The sequence below is a fragment of the Canis lupus genome, chromosome 10 (genome assembly GCF_003254725.2).
Source record: "Canis lupus dingo isolate Sandy chromosome 10, ASM325472v2, whole genome shotgun sequence".
In the NCBI taxonomy this organism is placed as follows: Eukaryota; Metazoa; Chordata; class Mammalia; order Carnivora; family Canidae; genus Canis; species Canis lupus.
In genome coordinates, this window is record NC_064252.1 from 59,573,855 (window position 1) to 59,589,821 (window position 15,967).

At 39.4% G+C, this 15,967-nt stretch overlaps 1 protein-coding gene across 9 annotated transcripts in view; it reads right to left on the minus strand.

Moving 5' to 3' along the window:
• Nucleotides 1-15,967, minus strand: part of FANCL (FA complementation group L) — a 370,306-nt gene that overhangs the window by 108,644 nt on the left and 245,695 nt on the right. For 4 of the 9 annotated variants that reach the window (XM_025467824.3, XM_049115550.1, XM_049115548.1 and 1 more), the window contains 2 exons: nucleotides 7,209-7,286; nucleotides 2,747-2,819 (listed from right to left, as the gene is read on the minus strand). Coding sequence is in view for 5 of the 9 variants with exons in the window: in XM_025467831.3 (XP_025323616.2) it covers nucleotides 2,082-2,246 (165 nt within the window). In the remaining 4 variants the exon portion in view is untranslated. Of the gene's footprint in view, nucleotides 1-2,081; nucleotides 2,283-2,746; nucleotides 2,820-7,208; nucleotides 7,287-15,967 lie in introns of those variants that run through there. The other 5 variants (XM_025467798.3, XM_025467787.3, XM_025467791.3 and 2 more) reach the window with 4 other exon arrangements.

A 15,967-nucleotide genomic window follows, 5' to 3' on the forward strand; every position in this document is an offset into this window, starting at 1 on the left:
TTCTGCTTCTCCCTCTGCCTATGTCTCTTCCCAACTCTCTCACACGAATAAATAAAATCTTAAAAAAAAAAAAAAAATCTGTAACTACATATGGTGAATCCGATGAACAACTAGACTTACTGTGATCATTTCACCAGATATACATACATCAAATCATTGTTGTACACCTGAAACTAATGTTGCATGTCAGTTATACCTCATAAAAAAACCCACGAAATAGGCTTCTCTTTAAAGTTAAGTATCAAGTTTTCATATATCCAATACCCAAACACTTCTGAAAGTTGAAATCATTCTCTTAATCACTATAATTAAGAGTTAAATTTTACCTCCATCCCACTCTTTTAATGCTGACAATGTTTTGATGAGGATTGCTGAATGGAGTGAGTGTTAATCAAGGTAAGGTGGAGCAAAGCAATTACTCCTTTTCCTTTCAGAAAATAAAAATACTTCTGAGAACAGAAATTTTTATCCATTACTATGATTTTTTTTCCTTCAAATTATCTGGTTAATTACTAAATTTTAAATTTATTATGATACAGTTGCATAATTCATGTTTCTATATAATTGAGTTCAAATAATTGAAAAAGTGCATGTCTGCAAAAAACTCATACACATTTTTTCCAGAAAACACACTTATGTTTCAATGCTCCATGGCTTTACAATGACCACTTTGTTTCTTTTTTCTTTAGGAACTTGTCCTTACTTTACATAGCAAATCAAACCCTCAGGTTGGTCAGTGAGGGGTTACATTTTACAGGTAAAAGGTTATTGCTGGTAATTTAACCTATTCGTGACCCATATTCCAAGTGGCAGGTGGTTAATTTGTGTGGTTTCACCAGTTTTTCCTCAAGCACACTGTGTTAAAGGACAAAAACAGAAGAAGAAAAAAAAAAAAAAACTAACAAACAAGCTCGCATTGTGCTGGTGAGGGAGGTAGCACGAAGTTGAATATAAAGGTCTGGGAGCAAAAAATCTATACTCAAAATCCCAACCTCGGGTATCCTGGTGCAACGGAAAGAGGCACCAATGCAGGAGTGGGATCAGATGGCCTCGCTTTCAGGGATTCCGGCGATCACGGACAAGGAACTTAGCCTGAGCGCTTGCCCATGCCCTGATTTCCTCGACTATGAAGGCTGAGAAGGACTTTAAAAAAAAAAAAATCTGCCTCCAAGGGCCAAGGATCAGCGAGACCATGTTCTTGGAAAGCGCTCTGCAAACTTCCAACCTGTACACGTGCGTTACTGGGTGTGATCAACTCCACCGGAGAAGCCGCCCGGACTCTGCAAAGGTCGTTAATTCGGCTGCCAAGACTCCGTGCAAAATATCGCTACCGGCTGTGCTCAGGGACACAGCAACTTAGTCGAGAGCCAAAAGGAGGTTTTCCTCCAAAATATATTTTTACGGCAGAAAACTAAAAGAAGGTAGATTCCCTGGTGAACGGGCCACCAGACTTCAGGCGGCTTGGCGGGTGGGGGGTTGTTAGAAACGAGGTAAAAATTTGCAAAACAAACGAAAACCAAACAAGCCAGTGACAGGTGGGACGGACGGACGGACGCCGAATTAAAAAGGAAGGCAAACCCCGGGAAGCGGGCGCGGGGGCGTGGCCTTCCGCCTTGGGCCCCGCCCCCCGCTCCTGTCGGGGCTCCGCCCACGGCATCCCCGGCGGCGACGCAGGCCCAGGCAGCGGCGGGGGGCGTGGCTGGGGGTGTGGCATTTCCGCCTTGGGCCACGCCCCCCGCCCCCGTCCCGCGCAGGGGCTCCGCCCACGGCGTCCCCGGCGGCGGCGCAGGCCCAGGCAGCGCGGGGGGCGTGGCTCGGGGCGTGGCCTCCCACCTTGGGCCCCGCCCCCCGCTCCCGTCCCGCGCGGGGGCTCCGCCCACGGCGTCCCCGGCGGCGGCGCAGGCCCAGGCAGGCGCGGGGGCGGGGCGCCGGCTGCCGACCTCCGCCCGAGCCCTCCAACCTCGGGTGTCGCGCGCCGCGCCTCTCCATCCCCTCACCGCTCCCGCGACTGACTTCCAGGGGCGGGGCTGCGCCGCGAGAGGGAGGCCCTCCCGGCCAGCCAGCCCCAGGCGGGCGGGTACCTGAGCCGAAATGAATCCCTCGTACACGGTTTTCGCCCGGTTCTGGGGCAGAAGCAGCGGGAACTGACGCAACAGGCTCGCCTCCATCTCCGCCATGGTTCGCCGTCTGTGGAGCCGCGGGAGGGGGATGGGGGGGCGGGTTATCCGCCGCCGAGCCCCGCACATGCGCAGTCTCGCCTGCGCCCCGCGCTCGGAGGGGCGGGAACTGGGCTTTGGCGGGAAAAAGCCTCGACGGCGCTGCGGGGTGAAACGGAGGTCAGGCCCAGCCAGATGGGTGTGGCTCGGCGGGCGGCAGCGTTGGCCCCAGCGGGGCTCTCGGCTCCGTAGAGCTACCTGAACAAGATCCTTCCAGCCTCGCCTGTCCCAAAACTCCTTCGGTCATTTTGTTGGATTTTATTGAAAGACTGCTGCAACTTTGTTGGAGTTGCATTTCTTGCCGCATAAGATGCCCCAGCTCGCCGCCTTCACCGAAACCAGCCTCCTGTTGGCCTGTCCTACAGGATCTCCAGTGTGCCGCCAGCTTACAGAATAATGTATTATTCCACCAAGTTAATAGTGTATTGAATCCATAATGCAACATATGCAATGTAATTCTGTGGCTTACCAAGTGAAGTCAGATATACAGTATTGGAGGGATGCACAAATGGGTGTGCGTATACACATACCTACATTCACACACGTATCTCCAAACTCAGGGCAGCGTTATACTCCGTTTTGGCGCACTGCACTCACAAACATCTAAAGACAAAACATGAGACAAGATTGCTAATTAACTTGATGAGCCAGTTAGTTTTTCTTTGGTAACCCTTTCTATACATTTTTTGAACTCAGGGATGGTAATGACCCACTTACTTTTACTAAGGGCCGATTAAGTAAGTAACACGACTATTTACCACAAAACCATTTGACATCCCAGTCACTATTCAAATGCATTGTATTTTTTGAGCCCTAGTATTTGTAAAACACGATCGTGATATGCCAAGGCTACGCAGAGATGAGCAAGATGTGCCCTCTCCCATCTCTATTGCCCTCAAAATGGAATTTGACATCTTGAAGATTAAAGTTTCACAACCACTGTGACCGTATTCTGGATACTTATGGGGAAAACAGGATCCTACAGCAGTGTTTAGATATAAATCACACTAAAGCAGTGGTTCTTAAAATGTGATCCTAGGACCAGCAGCATTAGTAACACTTAGGGACTTTGTAGGAATGCACGTTTTTTGCCCCCTCTGTCTCAGATCTAGGGAATCCTAAACCCTGGGAGTGAGGCTTAACCATCTGTGTTTTAAAAGGCCCCCCAGGTGATGGTAATGCACACTGAAATTTGAGAATCTCCTCCTTAGGGATATGACCTACCCACACTCCATTATGCAACTCATTCCTTAAGGATGATACTGTGTTCAACCATCACAATCATGTTAAACTATTTACATAGATGCCCAGGCTATATCCTTGACTGGTGGTTTTCAAAGTGTGGTCCTTGGATCAGCATCATCAGTATCACCTGGGACCACGTCACCCCAGACCAATTGAATCATTTAACTCTAGGACACGAGCTCAGCAATCTGTATTTTAACAAGCATGTGTCTAACACCTCTGTTTTAACAAGGAATTCTGATGCAAACCAAAGTTTGAAAAACACTACCCTAGACTGACTTAGTGAAGTTACATTTTCACACCTAATTCTGTTATGTAGCTAGTTGAAAGTCATTGCATTAATCAAGTGAATAATTGCCAAAGGTTTTAGTTCTGAGCTCAGACTTAACCTAGCCACATTGTAAAGTTTAGAAAATATTAGATGAATAAACATAGTTTATTGTTGTCAAGCCATTATTTAAGAGACAGAGATAATTTTAATTATAAAAAGAGAAACTTTAAAAAAAGCTGAAAGAGTAATCCCAATTTGGGTTTGATATTAGGGAGCTGAAATTTTCTTGGCTTTTCTATAATGGTCTCAAGGTCACTACTGGAGTCCTAACCATCTGAATAGGTGGACAAACAATGATAGCTTTCCAAGAGGTCCTTTTTTGAACAAGTCTTATGTCACATTGGCTATCCTGTATGTAAAAGGTCTGGGAAACACAATTTTTGGCTAAATATATTGCTTAGAATGCAGTTAGTAAGAATAAAGGAGAGAATGGTTGAGATGGGCTGCTTTCCATTTCTTCAACACTGAAAAATCCACCTGCCTCCCCCCAAGACAAAGAAAAAAGATTTTAACTTGACATTACGTTATTAATGAAATGCATACTTTATATGACAAATTTTCATGTATGTGTACTTCTAAAATTATGGTAGTATATTTTCCTGTTTTTTATTTTTTTCAAGATAATTTTTTCCTTCAAAGAGTACTAATTAAATTGTATTTTGTTGACTAACTGAATTGAACATCATCTAAAAAAAGTATTAAGGATTAGAAATCATATGAATAAGTAACATTATAAAAAGCAATAAAGAACCAATTTTACATTTTGGAAATAGTGTAATCTACATAGTAATGAAATATCCTACAAATAGAATAAGGAAGCCATGAAATTACAAATATATTTTCATCCAAAAATGTCCTTCAGCTATGAAAAATAAATAAGATATGGTTGTGGTTTGTGACATTCCTGTAAAGAATTCTTTCTTGATGGGAATAGGATTTGCTAAAATAGCAATTTTATTTCTATTTAGTAAGAGAGAGCAAGTAACATGATTAGCCATAATGTGGAAACAGCTAAATTATAAAATTTTGAGAAATAGCTAAATAAACAAAAATAAATTAAAATTTACTCTAGGGGTCCTTGGGTGGCTCAGTCAGTTAAGAGTCAGACTCTTGGGCAGCCTGGGTGGCTCAGCAGTCTAGCACTGCCTTCAACCCAGAGCATGATCCTGGAGACCCAGGATCGAGTCCTACATCGGGTTTCCTGCACGGAGCCTGCTTCTCCCTCTGCCTATGTCTCTGCCCCTCTCTCTGTGTGTGTCTCTCATGAATAAACAAATAAAATCTTTAAAAAAAAATAGACTCTTGATTTCGCCTCAAGTCATGATCTCTGCGTCCTGGGATGGAACCCTGAGTCAGGACACATACTCAGTGGGCAATCTGCTTACAGATTCTCTCTCTGCATCCTCTTTGCCCCTCCCCACCTCAAATAAATAAATAAATCTTTAAAAAATAAATAAAATAAAATTCACTCTAAAATTCAGAAGTTTGTAAGTAATTTTATACATATATAGTCATTTCAAAATGTTTGAAATTTTAAGTATCTGTATCAAAAAATAAAAAAATATCTGTAGTACCCTTTTTATTCTCTAAAATCTTACTTATTTAAAGCTAATGTTAACAGGTCTATGGGGAAACATAATTATACACTTCTGATTATTATGCATAATTCACAAAGTGTTTCTAAAAAGCACCATACTTATGTACAATAGAAACATAAAAATTGTTCTCTTTTGAACAAATAACCACTTATGGGAGTATATCCCAAGAATAATCCAGAAATATTTAAATAGGAGATGATTTAATGTCCAATAAGTTAGAAATGATCGAGTTATATAACAGACTGTCTAAAAGCCATTAAAATGACATATGTGAACATGCAGTATTGTTACATAAAAAGTATATATGAAATATCAATATGCGAAAAGAACAAAACAATGTCAAGAGAAAGAGAAGAAAGTTACATAATTAGTTGATATTTTAAAGATAAAAGATCTTTCATTTTTCCATGCAAAGCAAATTAACAGCACCATGAATTTTTTAAAGAAGGCATTAGCAAAGATTTTTATAAATGTAAATGCTGTCCAACTTAAAATCATCTACTGAGTTAGAGGAAGCACGGTAAAATGAAAAAAGAGCCAAGAAACTTCAAATACATAACTTTGTATAAATCACATTATGATCTGTAGGGTTCTTTGCAATTCTAAAAATGTATTTGTAAGAAATGAATGGACTTGGGGTGGCCTGGGTGGTTCAGGGGTTTAGCGCCTCCTTCAGCCCAGGGTGTGATCCTGGAGACTGGGGATCCAGTCCCATGTCAGGTTCCCTGCATGGAGCCTGCTTCTCCTTCTGCCTCTGTCTCTGCCTCTCTCTCCGTGCGTCTCTCATGAATGAATGAATGAATGAATGAATGAATGAATGAATAAATAAATAAATCTTTAAAAAAAGAATGGACTTGAAAACAATAATTACAGTTAAATATGGATTATCTGAATAATAAATCTGAAAAAGAACTTTGAAAATGTCATTCACATTGTCATTCCACTTAATGAAAATGTGTTTGTGAAATATAAAGTGGAATACTGATATTGGGTGTTTTTACAATTTTGTCAACAATTAAGATAATTTAGTCTTGTTCACTTTTAGTTGGACAATAAATGCTTTCAGGAAATGATGGAAGAAAGTTATGAACAAATTACTGCAGCGAGATGAAGTTCATGGTCAGTACGGAGGGAAAAGCAACAGAGCTGAAGCAAACATCTTTACATAAGGCTTTATTATTTTGTTTGATGGACCAAAAAGATTCATCCTTTAGATGCTCATGTTCAAATTATGAACTAAAAACCTTACAAATTCCGATGTACATAATCTCCCTTCTGGAGGTACTTGCCATTCAGAAATTATTATATATCATCAGTTCAAAATTCAAAGCCATTTTATATACACCCATAGTCATTTCAAAATGACAAAAACATTTTAAGTTTATAAAAAATTAGCAGGATTTTAAAAACATCTTTCAGAATCTTAAGTATATAAAATTATTTTTTATAAAATAGTTATATTCTTCAAATATTCCATCCGAGGAGGATTCATTTTAATCTCATTTTCCTTTATAGCCTTAAATGGGTTACAAAGGAAGAGATGTGAAAGGAAAAAGGCACAAAGGAACAGAAAATCATGTGTTAAAGTTGGCTGGTCTGAGTTTTATAGCTGGGATTCCATATAAAAATCTGACCAACAAAGATAAAAGATGAAATCACACAAATTTTTAGGACTCTTTACAGCATCAATACTTATTCACTAGTTTTATATATTAATATAAATAAATATAGTTTTATACTATCATGTTTCATATAAATTATGATAGTATAAGTTGTTTTCTATATTTAAAATTTATTCAGCTTTCTGAAAAAGAGTACCTTAGCTCACTTTAGCGTGCATGGTTTGGTAGAAGTCACAATCTAAATTATGTCCTCTTCCTCAATTGTCCTGAGACTCTAAAAGACAAATGTAAATTCAGAAGAAAATTGAATAGACTTGTTAGATAAGCAGTTTTATTCAACAAAGGTAAAGCCTCAGAGGCAATCTGTTCCCAGAAATAGTCTTGGCTTATGCTTTATTTAGTTGATTTTCAACAAACCTAATTTAACTCAAATGCAACTTTATGTACTGTAAAGGACCTCCCAATGAGCAGAATGAAAACTAAATCAAGAAATATTTTCTGCTGCTAGGCCAGGGGCTCCTTATAGTCCCTACCCTAAAGAATTTCCTAGCTTCTGTTGGCAAATAACTGCTTTGTATCTTCTACTATTCTTCTCTCCAAATGGGTAAGCTTATTGTATTATCCGATCCCTGGTCCACTACTGTATTTTGCATCCATATGTTTGTGATGGGGACATGGTGGCAGTGACCAAAGGAAACAAAATCTGGATTCTAGTAGAAAGAATGTATACCACTGAGAAATCCTAGAGTTTGAAATGAATTCAGTGACTGATGAAATACTGGATTGTGTACTTGGGGAATGGGGGAGGGGATGCATTTTATGTGTGAAAAGAGGAAGGGTATTTGATGATCAGAAGAGTAAACTGCAGTGGAGACTGTTATGTGAACATCTAACCCATTTCCTCTGTGTCCTGGGCCTAAAACTAAACTGCATTTCTACCCTCTCTTGCAGGTTCATATGGCCAGGTGACTGAATTATAGCCAATGGAAAGTGGGTGGCTCACTCACAAAACTTTTCTATGCCTGATTCGGCATTCTTTTTCCTTGTTCACTGGCTTGAATCAAAGTAATCTAAAGCCCTTAGGAATGGTGGAGGCATGAGATGGAAAGAAGCTGAGTCTGAAATGTCTTCCAATTGACATGTGTGACGGAGAAATAAACATTATTATATTAAGGCACTGAAATCGGGAGTTTCATTTGTTACACTAGCATATAGCATGCATTATTCTGATATGGTGGGTATCAAGTTGCTTTGGTATTTAGATTCCATTCGAACATGTAAAAGAATGAAATAACAGCTTTGTTGTAAAAAACAAAATACTACCACATGCCAAAATTATATCCTTCGGATCTACTTAAAATTATAATAAAAAATTGTAGACATCAATAGAAATACATGTAATTAGAAATTTAATCTGGGGTATATGTGAATGCAAATGTGTAAAGACCACTGCTATGAGGCTTCACTATTATTCTACTTATTATTGCACTATTATTTTTCCATGTATTTATATGATAAACTTCAGGTAATATTATGCAGATTAACAATCCACATTTAAACACATTCAATGAAAACAAAAAACAAAAAAAAACAAAAAAAAAAAACAAAATAAACACATTCAATGAATCTGAAACAACTACCATGGGATAAACATTTTATCTATTTATCAAAGTTTGTTTTTGTTTTGTTTTGCTGAACTTCTGTTTGGAACACTTTATTAGTCTCCTTTCATTTAGGAGTATAATAAAACTGAATATCTTTAAGAATATCTGGTACTATAGACTAGTAACAAGTTCATATTGAATTTCAGTAACATTTGATTGTATGTGAATTTGCTCTTACTTTTTCTTTTCTTGTCCCATCAGGTTAGCTGAGCCTTTTTGGCTTGATACATCTATTGTTCTGGAAAGGGCATATATAAATTGGATATTTTTCTAGGGTCACATAGTGATAGCTACCCCATTCCTAATGGTATTGATGTCCAAGGATAGTAGACCCAGGATCACAAGAAGCAGACTCTGACAGTTGTGTTTCTGGGATTGACACAGGGAAGTGTTTTGAGCTTCATGGCCTTGGAAGAGCCAAGACATAAAGACTGTGACTCTGGGAACCCATCAAAGGCATACCAGCAGAACTGAGCTCTGAAAAAAAAAAAAAAAAAAAAAAAAAAAAAAAAAGAACTGAGCTCTGACAGAGTAACATTTCTCTCTTGAAGATCTGTAGCAGCTTAAGTAGAGGGGTGCATCGAAAGCAGATGTGCATTACCTAAAGCAGTGGTTTTCCATTAGGGCCAATGTTGACTCTCAGGGAATATTTGGCAATACTTGGAGACATTTTGGTTGTCACAGCTTAGGAGAAGGGTACTCCTGGCATCTTGTAGTTGGAAGCCAGGACTGTTACTAAACATCCTGCAATATAGAGGACGGCCTCCTCCAACAAATATTTTTCCATACAAAATGTCAAAAATGCCAAGGTTGAGAATCTCTCCTCTGTACAGATATGCAGCAAGACTTCAGCCACCAGGTGTGGTTACCAGCTTTACTTACTAGAATCATCAAGACTTTATACTCTTCCTGCTTAGTGTATATATCAGTCTAAATTGGCTACATTGGTGCTAACAATTCCAAAAGCTCAGTGGCTGAACACGCAAAAAAAGCTTATTTCTTGTTCATGCTACATTCCAACACAGATTGAAATGCTTATCACACAGGGACCCAAACTGATAAAGACTCCATTTCAACATATGCTTCCCCAACCACTACAACAGAGGGAAGGGAAGAACAAATCAAATACTGGGCCTTAAAACCTTCTGCAAGGAAGGGAAATGTGTCATTTCTACCAACATTTCATTGTCCAAGCAAATCATACGGCTACTTCTTTCTTCAAGGGAGCAGAAAAGTATATATTCATTATATGTTTAGACGGAGAACCAGGATATTTTTTTAACAGCTCTAATGACTATCCCAGCATGTCTTCTGAAATATCCTTTATTTTTTTTTTTTGAAATATCCTTTAAATAGACTGTGTGAGCCTCTAGAACTGTGGAAAATTTGAGGGAGGGAACAAAAAGGAGATGCCTTTTTTCCCCTATTGCAGCATTTAAGGTATACTCTGAGTAATCAACTGGAAAGAAAATAAGTGACCATATTTATACTCAATTTGTAGAGTAGTGCATTAAGGTCACAATTTGAGACACACACACAAAACAAGGGTGGTCAATTCCACCTTGCTGAGGGTAAGGAAAGGCTTCACAGTTGCCTTTAGAACATGAATTAGGTGAAACAAATTCCCCTGCAAAGAGTTGAATAAAAGTTACACAAACATTAACAGTTTAGCATGTTTATAAAGAAACTGCATCCAGGTAAAGGATGTCATCTAAGCAAGCAGGAAAGATATACATCAGTAGTCTCATATGGTAAAAGTAGACATTTAGGCTTTATCCTAAAGGCAATGCAGAGCTTTTTGAGAGAGGGTTTTAATCTGGAAACTAGTAGAACTAATAGATTTAACTTTTTGAATAATTAATCTGAATCTTCATGCTACTGCGGAGCATGAATTAGAAGAGGTAAAACTAGAGGCAGTAAGATCTATTAGATTTTACCATAGTCCAGAGAAGATACTGAGGAAAAAGCCATGAGAAATGATATTAATGAAGTAGATCCTGCCTCACAACCCTCTTTTGGTTCCTCCTCTTCATCCAGTTATAACAGTTGGGGTGCCTGATTGCTCACCACTGGACCCTCTTCTCCATTTATCCTCTCCCTTTAATGATCTCATCAAGTTTATGAATAGTAAATGTCAGTCATATACTGATGACTTCTAAATTTCTCTCTCATGCCAACCTTCAGATATGCATACCTGCTATATGACATATCCACTTTAGATATGTAATTGCCATCTCAAATTGTATCCAAAATGGACCTCCAGAAAAATGACCATTGATAACTCCTAAATAAACTTAGGCAATAAGCATCAATAGGTGCTTAAACCATTATATGGAAAGTTATGGTGAAATGGATAATCACATGATGCAAAATTAGCGACTTCATAATGATAGAGTCAGGGTTATTATCACCTGATAAGTGGGACATCTTTATGTGACAACTGATACATTACAATATGAATTACAGCATCAAAAAATATTTGGCATGAATCTAACCAAGCTTTTGGATATAACTTCTAGTTTACTGGTAAAACAGAGGTGGACAAACAAGCTAAATGAAGTCATGTGGGAACAATCAGGCAAATCCAGAATGTCAGGTATACTATAGAACAATTGAACCAATTTGAACCAACAATATGAAACATTGAATTTTGAATACTGGGTCTCTAGATAAGTGAAGTCTTGATAAATGGAACAAACATCCAACATCAGGAACAATGAAGAGAAAATTATTACTCAGTATATAAAATGTTAAAATGTAAGTTCTTGTGAAACCTTTATGTGAAGATGACCATAGACCAGCGGTTCTCAACCAAGAGCAATTTTGACACCCAGGTGACATCTGGCAATATCAAGAGGGGAAGGAGTAAGATGTTACTGGAATCTGGTGGGTAGAGGCTAAGAATTCTTCTCAACACCCTACAAAGCACAAGACAGAGATTCTTAACAAAGAATGATCCATACCAAAATGTTAGTAGTGCTGAAGTTAAGAACCCTGGGGCACCTGGGTGGCTCAGTCAGTTAAGCATCTGCCTTCAGCTCAGGTCATGATCCCAGGTGCTGGGACTGGAGCCCCGCCTCAGGCTCGCTGCTCAGTGGGTAATGTGCTTCTCCACTCACACCCCCACCCCCACCCCACACTCCCACCTCTAATAAATAAATAAAATCTTTAAAAAAAAGACAAAGAAACCTCACAATAGGCCATCAAATGCCTACACAAAGAAGGCAGAGACCAGAGTTAATATGTTTACTTTGATCTTTGTGCAGTTCCTGGCACATGGTAAGCAAAAATGTTTGATAATCTCCTTTATATTGTATAAGCCTCTAGATTCTTGGGAAACTGGGGCCAGAGAGGTAAAGAGAGAAATAGTGTTTGGGCGGGGGCAAAGCTTAGAAGACAGATCATAGAAGAATTTAAGACATACATCAGTAGCACAAAGGTGATGATGAAACCTTGGGAGTGAATGAGAACTTCTATAGCAGTAGTCCTCAAACCTCACTGTGGATCACAATCACTTGGGCAGTTTTGAGAAAATGCAGATGCTTGGTCTAAACCCAGAGATTCTGATTTAAATGTCTGGGAGTGGAGGGTATACTAAGCATCATATTTTTTAAAAACTCATATTATTTTAATGTGTAGCCAGTGTTGGAAAGCTAAGGTTTTTTTTTTTTTTTTTCTAAACACAAATGAACTGTATTCATTATGATGGGTTTATTCATAAAACATACTGCATTCAGTGCAGTAGCTCAAAAAGTTTTAGCAGATTTTGTGGGTTTGGCAAAGCAAACAGGAACCCACTGTTGGTTCCTTTTGGTAAAATAAAGGCTAGAAAGTCCTTGGCACAACATAGAGGAAAGAATTTAAAGACTTTGTGAGGTAAGAAAGTAGATTACATGGATCATGTGTCTTATTCGTATATCTTGCCAGGGCCCCGAAGATTCCTTTCCCCTGCCAATAAAACAGAGCAAAAAAGGAAATACCCAAATATTTAAAAGTACTTTGCTGGATTTTATTTTTTATTTTTATTTTTTTCTGAGCTGGGAATGCTCTGGAAAGAGCTGCAATAAAAATGGTATTCCTGATCTCAGTGGATCGCAGTGAGAAGCCAGCTGAGGCCTGGCCCAGGTGATGACTGTTAACAGTCTGAAGCAAAGTGGGTATTGTTTTAATAGCCAGATGCTACACTCAGGGATCAGGGAATGGCTTCTGTAGCAGAAATCTCTGGCTATGGTTAATTAATCATGGGGTCCCCAGGAATGAAACAGAAAGACAGCCAATTAAGGTGTGTCTTGATTTATTTAACCAAAGCTATTCTAGGTCTGGTGAACAGGGGCCTCACTGGAGCCAGTGTGCTAGAGAATTTTGGGTTCACAGACCCAGTATCACCCAATGAAGAGAAGGCTAGTACCTATGAGGAAAGATCCTGCTGTAACCTTTCGCCTTATCTTCCCTAACGGGGGCTGACAGCTGTTAATCTGAATGCTTGTGCACTGAGGAAGGGGAAATACCTAAAGTTGGGAAATACTGGATGTTGGCTCAAAGTTAGCACTGATTCCCAGGGACCTGTAACTCTGCTCTAGATAGTCAGTTAGGGCTTGGGATCATTATGGGGTCTGGGTGATAAGTAGAGTATTGATTTGAATTTTTTCATGGAGGCCACATGAGATTCCCAAGCACATCTTGGGATCATTTTCTCAGATCCTGAGGGAATTGTTGGAATAGATGTTTTAGAAAACTGCCAGAACCCCACACAGTTTCTTACTTATACCTATAAAACAAAGGGCTATCATTTTGGGAAGGGCCCAGCAGAGGCCATTTGGCACTCTCCCTCCAGCCAAAACAGAGAATAAACAGGAGCACTACAGGAGGCTGCTTCCTGAAAGTGAAGATTGGTGATTAATTAACAGGCTGGTTTGGTTCTTGCTGTCCCATAAGTCATGGGGAATGACAGTAGATTTCTTTTTAAGATTTTGTTTATTTATTCATGAGAGACACACACAGAGGGAGGCAGAAACACAGGCAGAGGGAGAATCAGGCTCCAAGCAGGGAGCCCGGTGTGGGACTCAATCCCGGGACTCCAGGATCATACCCTGAGCCAAAGACAGGCGCTCAACCACTGAGCCACCCAGGCGTCCCAATGACAGTAGATTATTGAAAACAAAATCAATTGAGGCTCCTGTTGCAGCTGCTATTGCAATTTTTTTCCTTTTTACCATTATAAATTAACATATCTTCTAGCACTAAATGTGCAGTTATCAATCTTGCCAAAGCATTTTTTATCCATTTTGGTTTATAGGTATTACCAGAAATTTGCCTTCATTGACCTAAACACCAATAAATCTTTATTATTATGCCTCAGGAATACATCAGCTTTCCGGTTCTATGCTATAGCCTAGTTTGCTGGGAATGTCACCTCTTTAATCCAAGTGGTACATCACTTTGATCCAATAGCCACAAAACATCATGCTGATAGGACATGAAGATCAGAATGTAAGAAATGTTCCTGGTTGCTTTTATAAGTCATATATGTCAAATTCTATAAAAATAAAAATAATAAAAATTCTGATATGATACTAAAGGACCTGGGTGCTTGAGGATCTATGACATTCCAAGATACTCCTTTCAAAATGGGTATCTAAATTTTGGATGCATGTATGTCTTATTCTGACCACTTGTATGTCTTACTCTGACCATCAACAAGATGATCTAAATTTTATCCATCTGTAATTAGGGTACATAATAAAAGAAAGCTGAGTACCTGGTCCAGAATTTCAGTGCAAGTAACTGTCAACTGGTCATTATGACCTGGAATCTTTTATTGTGCTTGAAATTTTTATAGCCGAATGAAATATTTTTTTTTCTTTTATTTATTATTTATGATAGTCACAGAGAGAGAGAGAGAGGCAGAGACATAGGCAGAGGGAGAAGCAGGCTCCAAGCACCAGGAGCCCGACGTGGGATTTGATCCCGGGTCTCCAGGATCGCGCCCTGGGCCAAAGGCAGGCGCCAAACCGCTGCGCCACCCAGGGATCCCGCCGAATGAAATATTGAATGGACTTGCTAACTCCAGGTAGGAGATAATCAGGGAAGGATCCTCAAGTCTAGACAAAGTCCATGCCCCCTTCAGTAGCTTTTTGTTTAAAAATTCCTGCCTTAATATTAGCTCTGGAGGAAATTGACTATGGGGTTCCATGTGGTTCATGCTGTCAATAATAAACTGTGTACTATTCAATAAACCCAGCAACCAAATAATTTAATACCGGAACAGGTCCTACATTCCTATGCCTTCTGCAAACTGCCACACTTGCATAAATTCACATCTATAGCCTAGAGGGAGTTTCCTATGAGCAATTTATCGATGATATAAAAGTCAATTATACATCCCAGTTTAAGTACTAGATGGAGTAGAGCATCCCGATTTAAAGATGGCTCCACAAAATATGCCTATACCAGATGGAAGAAGATTGCTGACTCTTAGGACAATGGAGAATAACAATCACATTAGTAGGCAGAACTTGGCCTTTACATGTTAGACACTTTTTATGGAAGAAGATCTGGCCTGAGGTCAAGATATATACTGATTTCCAGGGAGAGGCTAATGGTGTCGATTCTTTAGGATTTGGAAGTAACCAAATCAAAGTTAGGTAAAAAGCAAGCTTAGAGAATGGGTAAAACTATAAAACTATGGGGTGGATCACTTAAAATAGTCCTAAAGCCTGGAAATACTTGTGTTTCAAGCAAATACTCAGCAGGAAGCCAATAATGGAGAAGAGGCTCCTTAATAATCAAGTGGACAAGATGACCTTCTGGCTTGGTATCTGATCAATGATCTCGTCAACACATGTTGGGCTAGGAAACCTAAGGAGGGCAATTAGAAGGGAGTAAAGGGAAAATGGGAGAGGACATTGCAAAAGATAGGAGGCATAGAATTTTTGCCAAATGGATATGGCAGCTTAGATGAAGCCAGAGATGATGGATATGTAGCTACAACATGAACAGGTATGAGTTTTTCTTTAATATCCTAGATTTAAGAGCAGAGACCTCCTGAATTTGGGGGTTTACTGGTAGGTATAACTAGAAGTACAGCTAGTAGGGCAAGTTGGATGGGAAGTAAAGGAACTATTGCTGTCTGAGGAGAGTCTCTGCCTTCCAATACTGGCAACTTTTTGAAAAAAATGTTTTACAGAAGAAACAGTTTGGCATGAAAGATGTTAAGATTATGATAGAAAGGTACAAGAGGGAGCAGTGTAAGAGCAGGACTGTGAGTCACAATAGATAACACACATTTGAC